Source organism: Pezoporus occidentalis, unplaced genomic scaffold, assembly GCF_034315485.1.
Source record: "Pezoporus occidentalis ecotype Australia unplaced genomic scaffold, CSIRO_AGI_Poc_V1 ctg1153, whole genome shotgun sequence".
NCBI lineage: Eukaryota > Metazoa > Chordata > Aves > Psittaciformes > Psittacidae > Pezoporus > Pezoporus occidentalis.
Window position 1 is genome coordinate 100 of NW_026912944.1, and position 22,983 is coordinate 23,082.

At 63.8% G+C, this 22,983-nt stretch overlaps 1 protein-coding gene across 1 annotated transcript; it reads right to left on the reverse strand.

The window, feature by feature from the left end:
• Positions 1-1,052: 1,052 nt before the first annotated feature.
• LOC134174279 (alpha-actinin-4-like) lies at positions 1,053-21,857 on the reverse strand (the record flags this gene model as incomplete). The annotated part of the gene is made up of 6 exons (XM_062639080.1): positions 21,735-21,857; positions 10,400-10,514; positions 7,611-7,730; positions 2,697-2,783; positions 1,859-1,946; positions 1,053-1,131 (listed from the first exon to the last, which is right to left on the reverse strand). Coding segments are annotated over exons 1-6 (612 nt in total), but the record flags the coding sequence as incomplete, so codon positions are not given.
• Positions 21,858-22,983: the final 1,126 nt, after the last annotated feature.

The window sequence follows — 22,983 nt, forward strand, 5'->3', positions numbered from 1 at the left end:
GACATTCCCAATGTGGGGGGGGATGTGACATTCCCAATGGGGGGGGGGGGATGCCGCATTCCCAAGGTGGGGGGGGGAGGTGACATTCCCAATGGGGGGGGGGGATGTGGCATTCCCAATGTGGGGGGGGGATGTGGCATTCCCAATGGGGGGGTGGGGATGTGACATTCCCATGTGGGGCGGGATGTGACATTCCCAATGGGGGGGGGGGGGATGTGGCATTCCCAATGTGGGGGGGGGGATGTGACATTCCCAATGTGGGGGGGGGGGATGCAGCATTCCCAATGTGGGGGGGGGGATGTGACATTCCCAATGTGGGGGGATGTGACATTCCCAATGTGGGGGGGGGATGTGACATTCCCAATGTGGGGGGGGGGATGGGACATTCCCAATGGGGGGGTGGGGATGTGACATTCCCAATGTGGGGGGGGGATGTGGCATTCCCAATGTGGGGGGGTGACATTCCCAATGTGGGGGGGGGGATGCGACATTCCCAATGTGGGGGGGGGGGATGCGGCATTCCCAATGTGGGGGGGGGATGTGACATTCCCAATGGGGGGGTGGGGGATGTGGCATTCCCAATGGGGGGGTGGGGATGTGACATTCCCAATGTGGGGATGTGACATTCCCAATGGTTGGGGGGTGACATTCCGGATGTGGGGGGGGGGATGTGACATTCCCAATGTGGGGGGGGGGATGTGACATTCCCAATGTGGGGATGTGACATTCCCAATGGGTGGGGGGTGACATTCCCAATGTGGGGGGGATGTGACATTCCCAATGTGGGGGGGGGGATGTGGCATTCCCAATGTGGGGATGTGACATTCCCAATGGTTGGGGGGTGACATTCCCAATGTGGGGGGGGGATGCGGCATTCCCAATGTGGGGGGGGATGTGGCATTCCCAATGTGAGGATGTGACATTCCCAATGGTTGGGGGGTGGCATTCCCAATGGGGGGGGATGCGGCATTCCCAATGTGGGGGGGGGGGGATGCGGCATTCCCAATGTGGGGGGGTGACATTCCCAATGGGGGGGGATGCGGCATTCCCACCTTGCGGAGCTTGTCGTACTCGATGAGCTCCGGGCGGTGGCGGTGGATGAGCGCGTTGAAGGCCAGCCCGTCCTTCCAGCTGCGGCCCCACGGACCGGGGGCAATGGGGCAGTTGGGGGCAACGGGGCCTGGGGGGGGACCCTGCCCGGCCACCCCCTTCCATGGACCCCATGGATCCCACCCACCCCCTTCCATGGATCCCATCCATCCCCTTCCATGGATCCCATCCATCCCCTTCCATGCACCCCATGGATCCCACCCACCCCCTTCCATGGATCCCACCCATCCCCTTCCATGGATCCCACCCACCCCATCCCACCCATCCCCTTCCATGGATCCCATGGATCCCATCCATCCCCTTCCATGGACCCCATGGATCCCATCCATCCCCTTCCATGGACCCCATGGATCCCACCCATCCCCTTCCATGGATCCCATGGATCCCATCCATCCCCATGGATCCCACCCATCCCCATGGATCCCATCCATCCCCTTCCATGGATCCCACCCATCCCCATGGATCCCACCCATCCCCTTTCATGGATCCCATCCACCCCCTTCCATGGATCCCACCCATCCCCATGGATCCCATCCATCCCCTTCCATGGATCCCACCCATCCCCTTCCATGGATCCCAGCTCCCTTCCCCCCCCATTCCCAGTTATCCCAGGAGCTCCCCCCCCATTCCCAGTTACCCCAGGAGCTCCCCCCCCATTCCCAGTTATCCCAGCACCCCCTGTTCCCAGTTACCCCAGGAGCTCCCCCCCCTCCCAGTTACCCCAGGAGCTTCCCAGTTTCCCCAGTACCTGATATGGAAGTTCTGGACGTTGACGTTTTTGTACGGAGCCGTCTTGCGCTGGCACCAGAGCAGCAGCCCCTCCTTGGCCGAGGTCTCTGCAAGGGGCATCCCATGACCCCCCCCCCCCCATCCCATTGGATCCCCCCAGCCCCATCCCATTGGATCCCTTCCTCATCCCATTGGATCCCCCCGATTCCATTGGATCCCATTGGATCCCCCCCCATCCCATTGGATCCCCCCCCATCCCATTGGATCCCATTGGATCCCCCCCTACCCCATTGGATCCCCCGCGATTCCATTGGATTCCCACCATCCCATTGGATCCCATTGGATCCCCCCCATCCCATTGGATCCCATTGGGTCACCCCCATCCCATTGGATCCCCCCCGATCCCATTGGATCCTCCCCCCCATCCCATTGGATCCTCCCCCCCATCCCATTGGATCCCATGGGATCCCCCCCTGATCCCATTGGATATCCCCCCCCCATCCCACTAGATCCCCCCCCCCATTGGATCCCATTGGACACCCCCCCAATCCCATTGGATCCTCCCCCCCATCCCATTGGATCCCCCCCCCTTGGATCCCCCTTCCCAATCCCATTGGATCCCATTGGATCCACCACCACCACCACCCCCCGATCCCACTGGATCCCATTGGACACCCCCCCATCCCATTGGATCCCCCCCCATCCCATTGGATCCCATTGGACACCCCCCCATCCCATTGGATCCCATTGGACACACACACCCCCATCCCATTGGACCCCCCCGATCCCACTGGATCCCATTGGACACCCCCCCATCCCATTGGATCCCATTGGATGCCGGGGCCGCGCATCCGCACCCTCCACGGAGATGTCCTGGATGGCGAAGCGGAGGATGATGGTCCAGATCATCCCCAGCGTCATCTTGGCGTTGCCGTCCACGATCTCTGCGGGACGGAGCAGCCGTGGGGCAGGGCCCCACAGGGGCAGAGCCGTGGGGAGCAGCTCCGGGGCAGGAGGAGAGGAGGGAGCAGCCGTGGGGCAGGGCCCCACAGCGGCAGAGCCGTGGGGAGCAGCTCCGGGGCCGAATGGGGCAGGAGAGGAGGGAGCAGCCGTGGGGCAGGGCCCCACAGGGGCAGAGCCCTGGGGAGCAGCTCCGGGGCAGGAGGAGAGGAGGGAGCAGCCGTGGGGCAGGGCCCCACAGGGGCAGAGCCGTGGGGAGCAGCTCCGGGGCCGAATGGGGCAGGAGAGGAGGGAGCAGCCGTGGGGCAGGGCCCCACAGCGGCAGAGCCGTGGGGAGCAGCTCCGGAGCCAAATGGGGCAGGAGAGGAGGGAGCAGCCGTGGGGCAGGGCCCCACAGCGGCAGAGCCCTGGGGAGCAGCTCCGGGGCAGGAGGAGAGGAGGGAGCAGCCGTGGGGCAGGGCCCCACAGCGGCAGAGCCATGGGGAGCAGCTCCGGGGCAGGAGGAGAGGAGGGAGCAGCCGTGGGGCAGGGCCCCACAGCGGCAGAGCCATGGGGAGCAGCTCCGGAGCCGAATGGGGCAGGAGGAGAGGAGGGAGCAGCCGTGGGGCAGGGCCCCACAGCGGCAGAGCCCTGGGGAGCAGCTCCAGAGCCGAACAAGAGGGGCAGGAGGAGAGGAGGGAGCAGCCGTGGGGCAGGGCCCCACAGCGGCAGAGCCGTGGGGAGCAGCTCCGGAGCAGAACGAGAGGGGCGCTGGGAATGGGATCCGATGGGATGGGGAGGGAGGGATCCCATGGGATGAGGAAGGGATCCAATGGGGAGGAAGGGATCCGATGGGATGGGGAGGAAGGGATCCAATGGGATGGGATGGGGAGGGATCCCATGGGGAGGAAGGGATCCGATGGGATGGGATGGGGAAGGGATCCCATGGGATGGGGAGGAAGGGATCCCATGGGATGGGGAGGAAGGGATCCAATGGGATGGGGAAGGGATCCAATGGGATGGGGAGGAAGGGATCCAATGGGATGGGGAGGAAGGGATCCAATGGGAAGGGATCCGATGGGATGGGGACGGCATCCAATGGGATGAGGAAGGGATCCAATGGGATGAGGAAGGGATCCGATGGGATGGGGAGGAAGGGATCCGATGGGATGGGGAGGACGGGATCCCATGGGATGGGGAGGAAGGGATCCGATGGGGAGGAAGGGATCTGATGGGATGGGGAGGAAGGGATCCGATGGGATGGGGAGGGAGAGATCCGATGGGATGAGGAGGAAGGGATCTGATGGGATGGGGAGGAAGGGATCCAATGGGATGAGGAAGGGATCCAATGGGATGGGGAGGAAGGGATCCAATGGGATGGGGAGGAAGGGATCCAATGGGATGGGGAGGAAGGGATCCGATGGGATGAGGAGGAAGGGATCCGATGGGATGAGGAAGGGATCCAATGGGATGGGGAGGAAGGGATCCAATGGGATGGGGAGGAAGGGATCCAATGGGATGAGGAAGGGATCCAATGGGGAGGAAGGGATCCGATGGGATGGGATGGGGAGGAAGGGATCCAATGGGATGAGGAAGGGATCCAATAGGATGGGGCTGGGGGGATCCATGCAGGAGGCCGATGGGGGGGCACTCAATGGGAATGCCATGGGAATGCTGCAGGAGATGGGGGGGGGGGGGCGCTGGAGCCCCCTCATCCCATGGGAATTCCCGGAGCCTGGGGGATCCCAAGGGAGCCGGGTTGGGAAGGGATCGGATCCGGGGGGGGCAACGGCTCCACTGGGATCGTGGGGGGAGACTGCCCCCTCTATGGGGTGGGGTGGGGCCCATGGGGCGGGATGGGCCCTATGGGGCGGGATGGACCCTATGGGGTGGGATGGGATGGGCCCTATGGGGTGGGATGGGCCCTATGGGATGGGATGGACCCTATGGGGTGGGATGGGCCCTATGGGGTGGGATGGGCCCTATGGGGCAGGATGGGCCCTATGGGGTGGGACAGGGCCCATGGGGCGGGATGGACCCTATGGGGCAGGATGGACCCTATGGGATGGGATGGCCCCTATGGGGCGGGATGGCCCCTATGGGGCGGGATGGGCCCCATGGGGCAGGATGGACCCTATGGGGCAGGATGGACCCTATGGGGTGGGACAGGGCCTATGGGGCAGGATGGGCCCTATGGGGTGGGATGGACCCTATGGGGTGGGACAGGGCCTATGGGGCAGGATGGGCCCCATGGGATGGGACAGGGCCTATGGGGCGGGATGGGCCCTATGGGATGGGATGGACCCTATGGGGCAGGATGGCCCCTATGGGGTGGGACAGGGCCTATGGGGCGGGATGGGAACCATGGGGCAGGATGGGCCCCATGGGGCAGGATAGACCCTATGGGGTGCGATGGACCCTATGGGATGGGATGGACCCTATGGGGTGGGATGGGTCCCATGGGATGGGATGGACCCTATGGGGCGGGATGGCCCCTATGGGATGGGATGGGTCCCATGGGATGGGATGGACCCTATGGGGCGGGATGGGCCCCACGGAGGCTGGAGCTGGGCAAGGTCCAGGGCCCTCCCCATGAGTCACTGTGGGTGCGCCCTGAGTCAGCGTTGACATTGGGCACCTTCCAAGCAGCACCCATGGGTGGGGGGGGCACCCATGGCTCGAGGGAGCACCCATGGGTGGGGATACCCATGGGGGGGGGGGGGGCACCCATGGGTGGGGATACCCATGGGGGGGGGGCACCCATGGGTGGGGGGGCACCCCCAAAGCAGGGTTCCCTCATAGGTGGGGGTGCTGGGGGGGGCACCCATGGGGGGGGGGGCACCCATGGCTGGAGGGAGCACCCATGGGTGGGGATACCCATGGGGGGGGGCACACATGGGCACACATGGGTGGGGGGGGCACCCATGGGTGGGGGTCCCTCATAGGGGGGTATTGGGGGGCACCCATGGGTGGGGGTCCCCATTGGGGGGTAAGTGTGTGTGTGTGGGGCACCCATGGGTGGGGGGTGCACCCATGTGTGTGTTGTGGGGCACCCATGTGTGGGGGGCACCCATGTGTGGGGTGTGTGGGGCACCCAGGTGTGTGTGTGTGGGGCACCCATGGGTGGGGTGTGTGGGGCACCCATGTGTGTGTTGTGGGGCACCTATGTGTGGGGTGTGGTGTGGGGCAGTCGTGTGTGTGTGAGGGGTGCCCATGTGTGGGGCGCTGTGTCGGGCAGCTATGTGTGTGTGTGTGTGTGTGTCACGGTGTGGGGCGGTGTGGGGCAGCCATGTGTGTGTGTGTGTGTGTGTGTGTGTGTGTGTGTGTGTGTGTCACGGTGTGGGGCAGCCATGTGTGTGTGTGTGGGGCAGTGTGGGGCACGGTGCGTGTCGTGGTGTGGGGCAGGCATGTGCGTGTTGGGGGGGTGGTGTGGGGTGGCATGGGGCAGCCATGTGTGTGTGGGGGGTGGTGTGGGGCAGGCATGTGTGTGTGTGTCACAGTGTGGGGCAGCAGTGTGTGTGTGTGTGGGGCGGCGTGGGGCTTGGCGTGGGGTGGTGTGGGGCGGCATGGGGCAGCCATGTGTGTGTGTGTCGCGGTGTGGGGCAGGCATGTGTGTGTGGGGGGTGGCATGGGGCAGCCATGTGTGTGTGTGTCGCGGTGTGGGGCAGGCATGTGTGTGTGTGTCACAGTGTGGGGCAGCAGTGTGTGTGTGTGTGGGGCGGCGTGGGGCTTGGCGTGGGGTGGTGTGGGGCGGCATGGGGCAGGCACATGTGGGGCACGCACGTGTGGGGCTCGGTGTGGGGCAGGCACGTGTGGGGCACGGTGAGGGGCGGCGTGGGTCAGTATGGGGCAGGCACATGTGGGGCGGCGTGGGGCAGGCACATGTGGGGCTCGCGTGGGGCAGGCATGCGTGGGGCTGGGTGTGGGGCTCGGCGTGGGGCTGGGTGTGGGGCAGGCACGCGTGGGGTGGTGTGGGGCAGGGTGTGGGGCTGGGTGTGGGGCAGGCACATGTGGGGCTCGGTGTGGGGCTGGGTGTGGGGCTGGGTGTGGGGCAGGGTGTGGGGCAGGCACATGTGGGGCTGGGTGTGGGGCAGGCACATGTGGGGTGGTGTGGGGCTGGGTGTGGAGCAGTGTGGGGCAGGCACACGTGGGGCAGGGTGTGGGGCAGGGCCTGGGGCAGGCACGCGTGGGGTGGTGTGGGGCTTGGCGTGGGGCTTGGTGTGGGGTGGTGTGGGGCAGGCACATGTGGGGCTGGGTGTGGGGCTCGGCGTGGGGCAGGGCGTGGGGCAGGCACACGTGGGGTGGTGTGGGGCTCAGTGTGGGGCAGTGTGGGGCAGGCACATGTGGGGCAGGGTGTGGGGCAGTGTGGGGCTGGGTGTGGGGCAGTGTGGGGCAGTGTGGGGCTGGGTGTGGGGCAGTGTGGGGCTGGGTGTGGGGCAGTGTGGGGCTGGGTGTGGGGCAGTGTGGGGCAGGCACGTGTGGGGCAGGCACGTGTGGGGCAGGGTGTGGGGCTGGGTGTGGGGCAGTGTGGGGCAGGCACGTGTGGGGCAGGCACATGTGGGGCTCAGTGTGGGGCTGGGTGTGGGGCAGGGCGTGGGGCGGTGTGGGGCAGGCACGTGTGGGGCAGGGCACGTGTGGGGCTGGGTGTGGGGCTGGGTGTGGGGCAGGCATGCGTGGGGCTCAGTGTGGGGCGGTGTGGGGTGGTGTGGGGCAGGCATGTGTGGGGCGGTGTGGGGCTCAGTGTGGGGCGGTGTGGGGCAGTGTGGGGCAGGCACGTGTGGGGCAGGGTGTGGGGCAGGCACGTGTGGGGCAGGCAGGTGTGGGGCAGGCACCTTCTGCGCCGATGGAGACGAGCCTGACGGCCTTGCTGGCGATGAAGTCCAGCGCCTTGTTGACGTTGTTGATGCGGTGAACCCGCATCTTCCCCCGCTCCGGCCGAGGCAGGCGCTCGCCTGAGGGGGAGGGAGGGAGGCTGGGAACGGGGGGAGGGGCGGGACGGTGGGGGAGGGGATGAGCAGTGGGGATGTGGGGCTGGGATGGGGATGGGGGGCTGGGATGGGGATGTGGGGCTGGGATGGGGATGGGGATGTGGGGCTGGGATGGGGACACAGGGATGGGGATGGGGATGTGGGGCTGGGGTCGGGATGTGGGTCCAGGATGGGGATGTGGGGCTGGGATGGGGATGCAGGGATGGGGATGTGGGGCTGGGATGGGGATGCAGTGATGGGGATGTGGGGCTGGGATGGGGATGCAGGGATGGGGATGTGGGGCTGGCATGGGGATGCAGGGATGGGGATGGGGATGCGGGGCTGGGATGGGGATGCAGGGATGGGGTTGGGACGCTGGGATGGGGATGCAGGGATGGGGTCGGGACACAGGGATGGGGATGGGGATGTGGGGCTGGGGTCGGGATGTGGGTCCAGGATGGGGATGTGGGGCTGGGATGGGGATGCAGGGATGGGGTCGGGACACAGGGATGGGGATGGGGATGTGGGGCTGGGGTCAGGATGTGGGTCCAGGATGGGGATGTGGGGCTGGGATGGGGATGCAGGGATGGGGTCGGGACACAGGGATGGGGATGCAGGGATGGGGATGGGGATGCGGGGCTGGGATGGGGATGCAGGGATGGGGATGTGGGGCTGGGGTCAGGATGTGGGTCCAGGATGGGGATGTGGGTCTGGGATGGGGATGTGGGGCTGGGATGGGGATGCAGGGATGGGGATGGGGATGTGGGGCTGGGGTCAGGATGTGGGTCCGGGACGGGGATGTGGGGCTGGGATGGGGATGCAGGGATGGGGCCATGGGTCCAGGATGGGGCTGTGGGTCTGGGATGGGGATGTGGGGCTGGGGTCAGGATGTGGGTCCAGGATGGGGATGTGGGGCTGGGATGGGGATGCAGGGATGGGGATGTGGGGCTGGGGTCGGGATGTGGGTCCAGGATGGGGATGTGGGGCTGGGATGGGGATGTGGGGCTGGGGTCAGGATGTGGGTCCAGGATGGGGATGTGGGGCTGGCATGGGGATGCAGGGATGGGGATGGGGATGTGGGGCTGGGATGGGGATGCAGGGATGGGGATGTGGGGCTGGGGTCAGGATGTGGGTCCAGGATGGGGATGTGGGGCTGGGATGGGGATGCAGGGATGGGGTCGGGACACAGGGATGGGGATGGGGATGTGGGGCTGGGATGGGGATGCAGGGATGGGGATGGGACACAGGGATGGGAATGCAGGGATGGGGATGTGGGGCTGGGGTCAGGATGTGGGTCCAGGTTGGGGATGTGGGGCTGGCATGGGGATGCAGGGATGGGGTTGGAACACAGGGATGGGAATGCAGGGATGGGGATGGGGATGTGGGGCTGGGGTCGGGATGTGGGTCCAGGATGGGGATGTGGGGCTGGGATGGGGATGGGGATGTGGGGCTGGGATGGGGACACAGGGATGGGGATGGGGATGGGGATGTGGGGCTGGGGTCGGGATGTGGGTCCAGGATGGGGATGTGGGGCTGGAATGGGGATGCAGGGATGGGGTTGGGACGCTGGGATGGGGATGCAGGGATGGGGATGTGGGGCTGGGGTCAGGCTGTGGGTCTGGGATGGGGATGTGGGTCTGGGATGGGGATGTGGGTCTGGGATGGGGATGTGGGTCTGGGATGGGGATGTGGGTCTGGGGTCAGGATGTGGGCCTGGGATAGGGATGTGGGTCCGGGATGGGGATGTGGGGCTGGGATGGGGATGGGATGGGGATGTGGGTCCGGAGTCAGGATGTGGGTCTGGGGTGGGTCCGGGGTGGGGCTGTGGGGCTGGGTTCAGGCTGTGGGTCCGGGGTGGGTCTGGGGTCAGGATGTGGGTCCAGGATGGGGCTGTGGGTCCGGGGTGGGGCTGTGGGGCTGGGATGGGGATGTGGGTCTGGGGTGGGGCTGTGGGTCAGGATGTGGGTCCGGGGTAGGGATGTGGGGCGGGGGTGGAGCTGGGGTCAGGCTGTGGGGCTGGGGTGGGGCTGTGGGTCAGGCTGTGGGTCTGGGATGGGGCTGTGGGTCAGGATGTGGGTCAGGATGTGGGGCTGGGTTCAGGCTGTGGGTCCGGGGTAGGGATGTGGGTCAGGCTGTGGGTCTGGGATGGGGCTGTGGGTCAGGCTGTGGGTCAGGATGTGGGGCTGGGTTCAGGCTGTGGGTCCGGGGTAGGGATGTGGGTCAGGCTGTGGGTCTGGGATGGGGCTGTGGGTCAGGCTGTGGGTCAGGATGTGGGGCTGGGTTCAGGCTGTGGGTCCGGGGTAGGGATGTGGGTCAGGCTGTGGGTCCGGGATGTGGGGCTGGGGTGGGGCTGTGGGTCAGGATGTGGGTCCAGGATGGGGCTGTAGGTCTGGGATGGGGATGTGGGTCAGGCTGTGGGTCAGGATGTGGGGCTGGGTTCAGGATGTGGGTCCAGGATGGGGCTGTAGGTCTGGGATGGGGATGTGGGGCTGGGTTCAGGATGTGGGGCTGGGGTGGGGCTGGGGTCAGGCTGTGGGTCCGGGGTGGGGCTGTGGGTCAGGATGTGGGTCCGGGGTAGGGATGTGGGTCAGGCTGTGGGTCCGGGATGTGGGGCAGGGTTCGGGGTGGGGCTGTGGGTCCGGCGCGGCGCTGACCCGAGATGACCTCCAGCAGCAGCATGAGCTTGAGCCCGTCCCGGAAGTCCTCGTCGATGTTCTCGATGTGGGTCCCGGCTTTCCGGAGGTGGGAATTGCACCAGGCCGTGAAGGTCTGCGGGGACACCCGGAGCCATCCGGAGCCATTGGGATCCATTGAGATCCATTGGGATCCACCCGGAGCCATCGGGACCCAACCGGAGGCATCGGGACCCAACCGGAGCCCATTGGGATCCATTGAGATCCATCGGGATCCACCCGGAGACACCCAGAGCCATTGGAATCCATTGGGATCCATCCGGAGCCCATTGGGATCCATTGAGATCCATCAGGATCCACCCAGAGCCCATCAGGACCCAACCAGAGCCATCGGGAGCCATTGAGATCCATCGGGATCCAACCAGAACCATTGGGATCCAACCGGAGCCATCGGGATCCAACCGGACCCACCCGGAGCCATCGGGAGCCAACCGGAGCCCATCGGGATCCATTGGGATCCATCCAGAGCCATCGGGACCCAACCGGAGCTATTGGGAGCCATTGGGATCCATCGGGATCCAACCAGAGCCATCAGGAGCCATCCAGAGCCCATTGGGACCCAACCGGAGCCATCGGGACCCAACCGGAGCCATTGGGATCCACCCGGAGCCATCGGGAGCCATCCAGAGCCCATTGGGATCCATTGAGATCCATCGGGATCCACCCGGAGCCATCCGGAGCCCATTGGGATCCATTGAGATCCATCAGGATCCACCCAGAGCCCATCGGGACCCAACCGGAGCCATCAGGACCCAACCAGAGCCCATTGGGATCCATTGGGATCCACCCGGAGCCATCGGGAGCCATTGAGATCCATCGGGAGCCATTGAGATCCATCGGGAGCCCATTGGGATCCATTGAGATCCATCAGGATCCACCCAGAGCCCATCGGGACCCAACCAGAGCCATCGGGAGCCATTGAGATCCATCGGGATCCAACCGGAACCATTGGGATCCAACCGGAGCCATCGGGATCCAACCAGACCCACCCGGAGCCATCGGGAGCCATTGGGATCCATTGAGATCCATCGGGATCCACCCGGAGCCATCGGGACCCAACCGGAGCCCATCGGGATCCATTGGGATCCATCCAGAGCCATTGGGACCCAACCGGAGCTATTGGGAGCCATTGGGATCCATCGGGATCCAACCAGAGCCATCAGGAGCCATCCAGAGCCCATTGGGACCCAACCGGAGCCATCGGGATCCAACCAGAGCCCATCGGGATCAATTGGGATCCACCCGGAGCCATCGGGATCCAACCAGAGCCCATCGGGATCCATTGAGATCCATTGGGATCCACCCAGAGCCCATTGGGATCCATCGGGATGCGCCCAGAGCCCATCGGGATCCATCAGGATCCACCCAGATCCATCGGGATCCAGCCAGAGCCATCAGGATCCACCCAGAGCCCATTGGGATCCATCGGGATCTACTCGGAGCCCATCGGGATCCAACCGGAGCCACTGGGATCCATCGGGATCCGCCCAGAGGCCATCGGGATCTACTGGGATCCACTTGGAGCCATCGGGATCCACCCAGAGCCCATTGGGATTTATCGGGACCTGCCCAGAGCCATCAGGATCCAACCGGAGCCCATCGGGAGGCACCCAGATCCATCGGGATCCATCCAGAGCCATCGGGATCAATTGGGAGGCACCCGGAGGGATCGGGATCCACTGGGATCCACCAGGAGCCCATTGGGATTCATCGGGATTGGCCTGGAGCCATAGGGATCAATCGGGATCCACCCAGAGCCCATTGGGATCCATCGGGATCCACCCGGAGCCCATTGGGATCCACTGGGATCCACCCGGAGCCATCGGGATGGACCCGGATCCCATTGGGATGCACCCGGATGCACCCGGAGCCGATCGGATCCACCATGACCCCCACTGACCCCCATGGCCATGACCCCATTGGCCACCCCTGACCCCCACGGCCATGACGTCATTGGCCACCCCTGACCCCCATTGGCCGCAGGCCCCCCCCTCCTCCCGGAGGCCCCCCCCGCCCCCTCAGCACCCGCACCCCTCCCCCAACGCCCCATTCCCAAGGGAATTCCGGGCTGAATCCCGGCCCTTCCCCCCCCTCCCCCCCCCCGGGGTTTTCCTGCTCTTTGGAATTCCCGAAATTCCAGCCCTGCCTCGGGAATTCCCGCCCCTTGTGGCCAATGGGGGGGAAGAGGAGGGCTCGCCCCGCCCCGCCCCGCCCAGCAGCCAATGGGAACGAGGCGAGGCGGGACCGGAGCGGGGAGGAACGGCCCCATTCCATAGGGAACTGCCCCACATTCCATAGGGAACTGCCCCACATTCCATAGGGATCTGCCCCACATTCCATAGGGATCTGCCCCACATTCCATAGGGATCTGCCCCACATTCCATAGGGAACTGCCCCACATTCCATAGGGATCTGCCCCATTCCATAGGGAACGGCCCCACATTCCATAGGGATCTGCCCCACATTCCATAGGGATCTGCCCCACATTCCATAGGGATCTGCCCCATTCCATAGGGAACTGCCCCATTCCATAGGGATCTGCCCCACATTCCATAGGGATCTGCCCCACATCTGCCCCACATTCCATAGGGATCTGCCCCATTCCATAGGGAACGGCCCCACATTCCATAGGGATCTGCCCCACATTCCTTAGGGATCTGCCCCATTCCATAGGGATCTGCCCCATTCCATAGGGAACGGCCCCACATTCCATAGGGATCTGCCCCATTCCATAGGGATCTGCCCCACATTCCATAGGGATCTGCCCCACATTCCATAGGGATCTGCCCCACATTCCATAGGGAACTGCCCCACATTCCATAGGGATCTGCCCCATTCCATAGGGATCTGCCCCACATTCCATAGGGATCTGCCCCACATTCCATAGGGATCTGCCCCCCCCATTCCTTACGGATCTGCCCCCCATTCCTTAGGGAACTGCCCCATTCCTTAGGGATCTCCCCCCCATTCCATAGGGATCTGCCCCCATTCCATAGGGATCTGCCCCATTCCTTAGGGATCTGCCCCCCATTCCATAGGGATCTGCCCCATTCCATAGGGATCTGCCCCATTCCATAGGGATCTGCCCCATTCCTTAGGGATCTGCCCCCCAACCTCTCCTTCCGGAGCCCCTTTCCCATGCAGGACCCACAGGAAACATTCCAGGAACGTGGAAAACCGGATCCGTTCCCCCCCCCCCCCCGCATTCCCGAGGGAATTCTCCTCAGTCCTTGCCCTTCCTGGGCCGGAAGGGAGGAATTCCCGGCTCCTGGAACGGGATCCGGGAGCTCAGCCCATCGCCGCTATGGGGCCGGGGGGGCACCGCCACCTCCGCCCCCCATGGGAAGCCCCTTCGCATCCCGTCCCTTTTCCAGCCCCCTGGAATGCCGAGGGATGCTCCAGAGCTGGGAATGACACAGGGATAACGGGAATGATGGATGGATAACGGGAATGATGGGTGGGGAACGGGAATGACACAGGGATAACGGGAATGATGGATGGATAACGGGAATGACACAGGGATAACGGGAATGATGGGTGGGGAACGGGAATGATGGGTGGGGAACGGGAATGATGGGTGGGGAACGGGAATGACACAGGGATAACGGGAATGATGGGTGGGGAATGGGAATGACGGATGGGGAATGGGAATGACACAGGGATAACGGGAATGATGGATGGAGAATGGGAATGATGGGTGGGGAATGGGAATGACACAGGGATAACGGGAATGACGGGTGGGGAACGGGAATGATGGATAGAGAATGGGAATGATGGATGGAGAACGGGAATGACACAGGGATAACGGGAATGATGGGTGGATAACGGGAATGACGGATGGGGAACGGGAATGATGGATGGATAACGGGAATGATGGATGGGGAATGGGAATAACACAGGGATAACGAGAATGATGGGTGGAGAATGGGAATGATGGATGGAGAACGGGAATGATGGATGGGGAATGGGAATGACAGAGGGATAACGGGAATGACGGATGGGGAACGGGAATGATGGATGGGGAACGGGAATGATGGGTGGTGAATGGGAATGACACAGGGATAACGGGAATGACGGATGGATAACGGGAATGATGGATGGGGAACGGGAATGATGGATGGGGAATGGGAATGACACAGGGATAACGGGAATGACGGATGGATAACGGGAATGATGGATGGGGAACGGGAATGATGGATGGGGAACGGGAATGATGGATGGATAACGGGAATGATGGATGGGGAATGGGAATGATGGATGGGGAACGGGAATGATGGATGGATAACGGGAATGATGGATGGATAATGGGAATGATGGATGGGGAACGGGAATGATGGATGGAGAACGGGAATGACGGATGGGGAACGGGAATGATGGATGGGGAACGGGAATGATGGATGGGGAACGGGAATGACGGATGGGGAACAGGAATGATGGATGAATAATGGGAATGATGGATGGGGAACGGGAATGATGGATGGGGAACGGGAATGACGGGTGGGGAATGGGAATGATGGATGGAGAATGGGAATGATGGGTGGAGAATGGGAATGATGGATGGGGAACGGGAATGATGGATGGGGAATGGGAATGATGGATGGGGAACGGGAATGATGGGTGGGGAATGGGAATGACACAGGGATAACGGGAATGACGGATGGATAACGGGAATGATGGATGGGGAACGGGAATGATGGATGGGGAATGGGAATGACACAGGGATAACGAGAATGATGGATGGATAACGGGAATGATGGGTGGGGAACAGGAATGATGGATGGGGAACGGGAATGATGGATGGGGAACGGGAATGATGGATGGGGAACGGGAATGATGGATGGGGAACGGGAATGACGGATGGGGAACGGGAATGACGGATGGGGAACGGGAATGACGGATGGGGAACGGGAATGACGGATGGGGAACGGGAATGATGGATGGGGAACGGGAATGATGGATGGGGAACGGGAATGATGGATGGATAACGGGAATGATGGAGAATGGGAATGATGGGTGGACACTGGGAATGACGCCTGGGCATCGGGAAGGGGTCGGCAGCTCCGGCTGCCCCCGGCCCCATTCCCAACATTCCCAAGGTGCCACCCCAGGCACCGGCCCCGACCTGGGAATGGCTCCAGCCTGGGAGAATCCCTTGGGATGAGCCCGATCCCAGCACCGGGAATGGGGCCGGAAGCGCTTCCCATGGGATCACTGCCAGCCCCTTCCTATGGGATCACTCCTGACCCATTCCCATGGGATCACTGCCAGCCCCTTCCTATGGGATCACTGCCAGCCCCTTCCTATGGGATCACTGCCGACCCCATTCCCATGGGATCATCACTTCCCATGGGATCACTCCTGACCCATTCCCATGGGATCACTGCCGACCCCATTCCCATGGGATCCCTGCTCGCCCCATTCCCATGGGATCACTGCCGACCCCATTCCCATGGGATCCCTGCTCGCCCCATTCCCATGGGATCACTGCTGACCCCATTCCCATGGGATCACTGCTGACCCCTTCCCATGGGATCCCTGCTGACCCCATTCCCATGGGATCACTGCTGACCCATTCCCATGGGATCACTGCCGACCCCATTCCCATGGGATCACTGCCGACCCATTCCCATGGGATCACTGCCGACCCCATTCCCATGGGATCACTGCCGACCCCATTCCCATGGGATCACTGCCGACCCCATTCCCATGGGATCACTGCCGACCCCTTCCCATGGGATCACTGCTGACCCCATTCCCATGGGATCACTGCCGACCCCTTCCCATGGGATCACTGCCGACCCCTTCCCATGGGATCACTGCCGACCCCATTCCCATGGGATCACTGCCGACCCCATTCCCATGGGATCACTGCTCACCCCATTCCCATGGGATCACTGCCGACCCCTTCCCATGGGATCACTGCCGACCCCATTCCCATGGGATCACTGCCGACCCATTCCCATGGGATCACTGCCACTGCCGCCCCATTCCTATGGGGGATCCCATGGGCCGACCCCATTCCCATGGGATCACTGCCTGACCCCCCCTTGCCGACCCCATTCCCATGGGATCACTGCCGACCCCATTCCCATGGGATCACTGGGATCACTGACCCCATTCCCATGGGATCACTGCCATGGGACCCCTTCCCATGGGATCACTGCCGACCCCATTCCCCTGGGATCACTGCCGACCCCTTCCCCTGGGATCACTGCCGACCCCATTCCCATGGGATCACTGCCGACCCCTTCCCATGGGATCACTGCTGACCCCATTCCCATGGGATCACTGCCGACCCCATTCCCATGGGATCACTGCCGACCCCATTCCCATGGGATCACTGCTGACCCCTTCCCATGGGATCACTGCCGACGCCATTCCCATGGGATCACTGCCGACCCCATTCCCATGGGATCACTGCCGACCCCTTCCCATGGGATCACTGCTGACCCCTTCCCATGGGATCACTGCCGACCCCATTCCCATGGGATCACTGCCGACCCCATTCCCATGGGATCACTGCCGACCCCATTCCCATGGGATCACTGCTGACCCCATTCCCATGGGATCACTGCCGACCCCATTCCCATGGGATCACTGCCAGCCCCTTCCTATGGGATCACTGCTGACCCCATTCCCATGGGATCACTGCCGACCCCATTCCCATGGGATCACTGCTGACCCCTTCCCATGGGATCACTGCTGACCCCATTCCCATGGGATCACTGCTGACCCCTTCCCATGGGATCACTGCCGACCCCATTCCCATGGGATCCCCGCTGACCCCATTCCCATGGGATCACTGCCGACCCCTTCCCATGGGATCACTGCCGACCCCATTCCCATGGGATCACTGCCGACCCCATTCCCATGGGATCACTGCCGACCCCATTCCCATGGGATCACTGCCGACCCCATTCCCATGGGATCACTGCCGACCCCTTCCCATGGGATCACTGCCGACCCCTTCCCATGGGATCACTGCCGACCCCATTCCCATGGGATCACTGCCGACCCCATTCCCATGGGATCACTGCCGACCCCATTCCCATGGGATCACTGCCGACCCCATTCCCATGGGATCACTGCCGACCCCTTCCCATGGGATCACTGCCAGCCCCTTCCTATGGGATCCCTGCCGACCCCATTCCCATGGGATCACTGCTGACCCCATTCCCATGGGATCACTGCCGACCCCATTCCTATGGGATCACTGCCGACCCCTCCCCATGGGATCACTGCCGACCCCATTCCCATGGGATCACTGCCGACCCCATTCCCATGGGATCACTGCCGACCCCATTCCCATGGGATCACTCCTGACCCCTTCCCATGGGATCACTGCCGACCCCATTCCCATGGGATCACTGCTGACCCCTTCCCATGGGATCACTGCCGACCCCATTCCCATGGGATCACTGCCGACCCCTTCCCATGGGATCACTGCCGACCCCATTCCCATGGGATCACTGCCGACCCCTTCCCATGGGATCACTGCCGACCCCATTCCCATGGGATCACTGCCGACCCCATTCCCATGGGATCACTGCCGACCCCTTCCCATGGGATCACTGCCGACCCCTTCCCATGGGATCACTGCCAGCCCCTTCCCATGGGATCACTGCCGACCCCATTCCCATGGGATCACTGCCGACCCCATTCCCATGGGATCACTGCCGACCCCTTCCCATGGGATCACTGCCGACCCCATTCCCATGGGATCACTGCCAGCCCCTTCCCATGGGATCACTGCCGACCCCATTCCCATGGGATCACTGCCGACCCCATTCCCATGGGATCACTGCCGACTCCTTCCCATGGGATCCCTGCCGGCCCCATTCCCATGGGATCACTGCCGACCCCATTCCCATGGGATCACTGCCGACCCCATTCCCATGGGATCACTGCCGACCCCATTCCCATGGGATCACTGCTGACCCCTTCCCATGGGATCACTGCCGACCCCTTCCTATGGGATCCCTGCCGACCCCATTCCCATGGGATCACTGCCGACCCCATTCCCATGGGATCACTGCCGACCCCTTCCCATGGGATCACTGCTGACCCCTTCCCATGGGATCACTGCCGACCCCATTCCCATGGGATCACTGCCGACCCCATTCCCATGGGATCACTGCCGACCCCATTCCCATGGGATCACTGCCAGCCCCTTCCTATGGGATCCCTGCCGACGCCATTCCCATGGGATCACTGCTGACCCCATTCCCATGGGATCACTGCCGACCCCTTCCCATGGGATCACTGCCGACCCCTTCCCATGGGATCACTGCCGACGCCATTCCCATGGGATCACTGCTGACCCCATTCCCATGGGATCACTGCCGACCCCTTCCCATGGGATCACTGCCGACCCCTTCCCATGGGATCACTGCCGACCCCATTCCCATGGGATCACTGCCGACCCCATTCCCATGGGATCACTGCTGACCCCTTCCCATGGGATCACTGCCGACGCCATTCCCATGGGATCACTGCCAGCCCCATTCCCATGGGATCACTGCCGACGCCATTCCCATGGGATCACTGCCGACCCCATTCCCATGGGATCACTGCCGACCCCATTCCCATGGGATCACTGCCGACCCCATTCCCATGGGATCACTGCTCACCCCATTCCCATGGGATCACTGCCGACCCCTTCCCATGGGATCACTGCCGACCCCATTCCCATGGGATCACTGCCGACCCCATTCCCATGGGATCACTGCTGACCCCATTCCCATGGGATCACTGCCAGCCCCTTCCCATGGGATCACTGCCGACCCCATTCCCATGGGATCACTGCTCACCCCATTCCCATGGGATCACTGCTGACCCCTCCCCATTGGATCCCCCCCATTGGATCCCCTCCCCCCCCTCCCCCCCCGCCATTCCCACCCCCGAATTCCCGTTTCCGGGAACGCCGCCCTTCGCCCTGCCCCTCCCCCCCCCGCCCTTTCTCCTCTTCCCCATTCCAAGGGCAGGGAGCGGAGCCGCGCCCGCAGCTCCCCCACCCCCCCCCCGGCTCCCTATGGGGCAGCCCCACAACCAACTCCTATGGGGGGCAGCCCCATAACCAACTCCTATGGGGGGCAGCCCCATAACCAACACCTATGGGGCAGCCCCACAACCAACACCTATGGGGCAGCCCCATAACCAACTCCTATGGGGGGCAGCCCCATAACCAACTCCTATGGGGGGCAGCCCCACAACCAACTCTATGGGGGGGAGCACCCCATAACCAACTCCTATGCACCCCATAACCAACTCCTATGGGGAGAAGCACCCCATAACCAACTCCTATGGGGGGCAGCCCCATAACCAACTCCTATGGGGGGCAGCCCCATAACCAACCCTTATTGCAAGGGGAGCACCGCATAACCAACTCCTATGGGGGGAGCACCCCATAATCAACTCCTATGGGGAGAAGCACCCCATAACCAACTCCTATGGGGGGCAGCCCCATAACCAACACCTGTGGGGGGCAGCCCCATAACCAACACCTGTGGGGGGCAGCCCCATAACCAACACCTGTGGGGGGGGCAGCCCCATAACCAACTCCTATGGGGGGAGCACCCCATAACCAACACCTATGAGTGCCTATGGGGGGGAACCCCTCCATAGGCTCCAATGCCTCACAGACCCCCTATAACCCCCCCATCGCCTTTAGGACCCCACAGACCCCCTATAACCCCCCCCCATTGCCTTTAACACCCCACACATCCCCTATAGCCCCCCCCCCATTGCCTTTAACACCCCACACATCCCCTATAGCCCCCCCCCATTCCCTTTAACACCCCACACATCCCCTATAGCCCCCCATTGCCTTTAACACCCCACACATCCCCTATAGCCCCCCATTGCCTTTAACACCCCACACATCCCCTATAGCCCCCCATTGCCTTTAACACCCCACACATCCCCTATAGCCCCCCATTGCCTTTAACACCCCACACATCCCCTATAGCCCCCCATTGCCTTTAACACCCCACACATCCCCTATAGCCCCCCCCCATTGCCTTTAACACCCCACACATCCCCTATAGCCCCCCCATTGCCTTTAACACCCCACACATCCCCTATAGCCCCCCATTGCCTTTAACACCCCACACATCCCCTATAGCCCCCCCCCCCATTGCCTTTAACACCCCACACATCCCCTATATCCCCCCCCCATTGCCTTTAACACCCCACACCGCCCTATAGCCCCCCATTGCCTTTAACACCCCACACATCCCCTATAGCCCCCCATTGCCTTCAGCACCTCACAGACCCCCCATAGACCCCCTATAGCCCCCCCATTCCCTTTAACACCCCACAGCCGCCCTATAGCTCCCCTCCCTTGACTTTAGCACCCCAGAGACCCCCTATACCTCCCCCCCATAGGCTCTATCACCCCATAGACCCCCTATACCCCCTCCATAGGCTCTATCACCCCCCAGCCACCCTATATCACCCTCCATAGGCTCTATCACCCCACAGCCGCCCTATACCTCCCCCCCATAGCCTCTATCACCCCATAGACCCCCTATACCCCCCCAGGCTCTATCACCCCCCAGCCACCCTATAGCAGCCCTATATCTCCCCCATAGGCTCTATCACCCCCCAGCCTCCCTATGGCCGCCCTATATCCCTCCCCATAACCTCTATCCCCCCGCAGACCCCCTATATCCCCCCCCATAGGCTCTATCACCCTATATCCCTCCCCATTCCCTTTAGGAACCCCCCAGCCGCCCTATGGCCGGCCTATACCGCCGCCCATAACCTCTATCACCCCACAGCCGCCCTATATCCCCCCCATAGGCTCTAACACCCCACAGCAACCCTCAGCCCCCACAGCCCCCTCATGCCCCACAGCCCCCCGCAGGCCCCATAGACCCCCACAGCCCCCCTCATGCCCCATAGGCTCCCTCAGCCCCCTCAGGCCCCACAGCCCCCCTCATGCCCCACAGCCCCCCTCAGGCCCCTCCTGCCCCACAGACCCCCTCAGGCCCCTCAGGCCCCACAGCCCCCCTCAGGTTCCTCAGGCCCCACAGCCCCCCTCATGCCCCACAGCCCCCCACAGCCCCCCTCAGGCCCCATAGACCCCCACAGCCCCCCTCATGCCCCACAGCCCCCCTCATGCCCCACAGCCCCCTCAGGCCCCACAGCCCCCCTCAGGCCCCATAGACCCCCACATAGGCTCCCTCAGCCCCCCTCAGGCCCCACAGGCCCCCTCAGGCCCCACAGCCCCTCACAGCCCCCCTCAGCCCCCACAGCCCCCCTCAGGCCCCACAGCCCCCCTCCCGCTCCGGACCTTCCTCTGCTGCTTCTCCCAGGCGGGGTCGAGCAGGAGGTCCCGGTCCCAGTCCTCCTCCTGGGCCATGTAATCTCCGGCCCTGTCGCGATCCCTGTCGCGATCGCGGTGGTAATCCACCATGCTGATGGCGCCCGCTCCGCCGCCGCTCTGCGCACGCGCGACCGCGGGACACGCCCACCACGCACGCACGCACGGGAAGCCACGCCCACTCGGGGGGGGTTTCACCCCAACCAATGGCGACACGACGTGTGGATAAGCACCGCCCACCGCGGGGGGCTAAACCACGCCCCTCGCGGGGAGCGCGTTGGACACGCCCCTCGCTTCTGATTCGCTAAGCCCCGCCCTCAATGCTGACGTGACATCAAGCCACGCCCCCCCGAGGCGCGCGTTGGCCCCCAGAAGCCCCGCCCACTCGAGCCACGCCCCTCGCTTCTGATTCGCTAAGCCCCGCCCGCAACGCTGACGTGACACGAAGCCACGCCCCCCCAGGCGCGCGTTGGCCCGCGAAGCCCCGCCCACTCGAGCCAGGCCCCTCGCTTCTCATTCGCTCATAGGGACCCCAAGACCCGCCCGCAACGCTGACGTGACACGAAACCACGCCCCCCCGCCCCGAGGCGCGCGTTAGCTCGCAGAAGCTCCGCCCACTCGAGCCACGCCCCTCGCTTCTGATTCGCTCCTTGGGCTGCTAAGCCCCGCCCGCAACGCAGACGTGACACGAAGCCACGCTAACCGAGGCGCGCGTTGCCCCCCAGAAGCCCCGCCCACTCGACCCAGGCCCCTCGCTTCTGATTCGCTAAGCCCCGCCCTCAACGCTGACGTGACACCAAGCCACGCCCCCCCGAGGCGCGCGTTGGCCAGCGAAGCACCGCCCACTCGAGCCACGCCCCTCGCTTCTGATTCGCTCATCGGCACACTAAGCCCCGCCCTCAATGCTGACGTGACACGAAGCCACGCCCCCCGAGGCGCGCGTTGCCTCCCAGAAGCCCCGCCCACACGAGCCAGGCCCCTCGCTTCTGATTCGCTCAACGGGACATTAAGACCCGCCCTCAACGCTGACGTGACACGAGGCCACGCCCCCCCACTCACCAGAGGCGCACTTTGGCCCGCGAAGCACCGCCCACTCGAGCCACGCCCCTCGCTTCTGATTCGCTCCTTGGGCTGCTAAGCCCCGCCCGGAACGCTGACGTGACACTAAACCACGCCCCCTCTCTTCTGATTCGCTCCTTGCTCTCCCAATCCCCGCCCA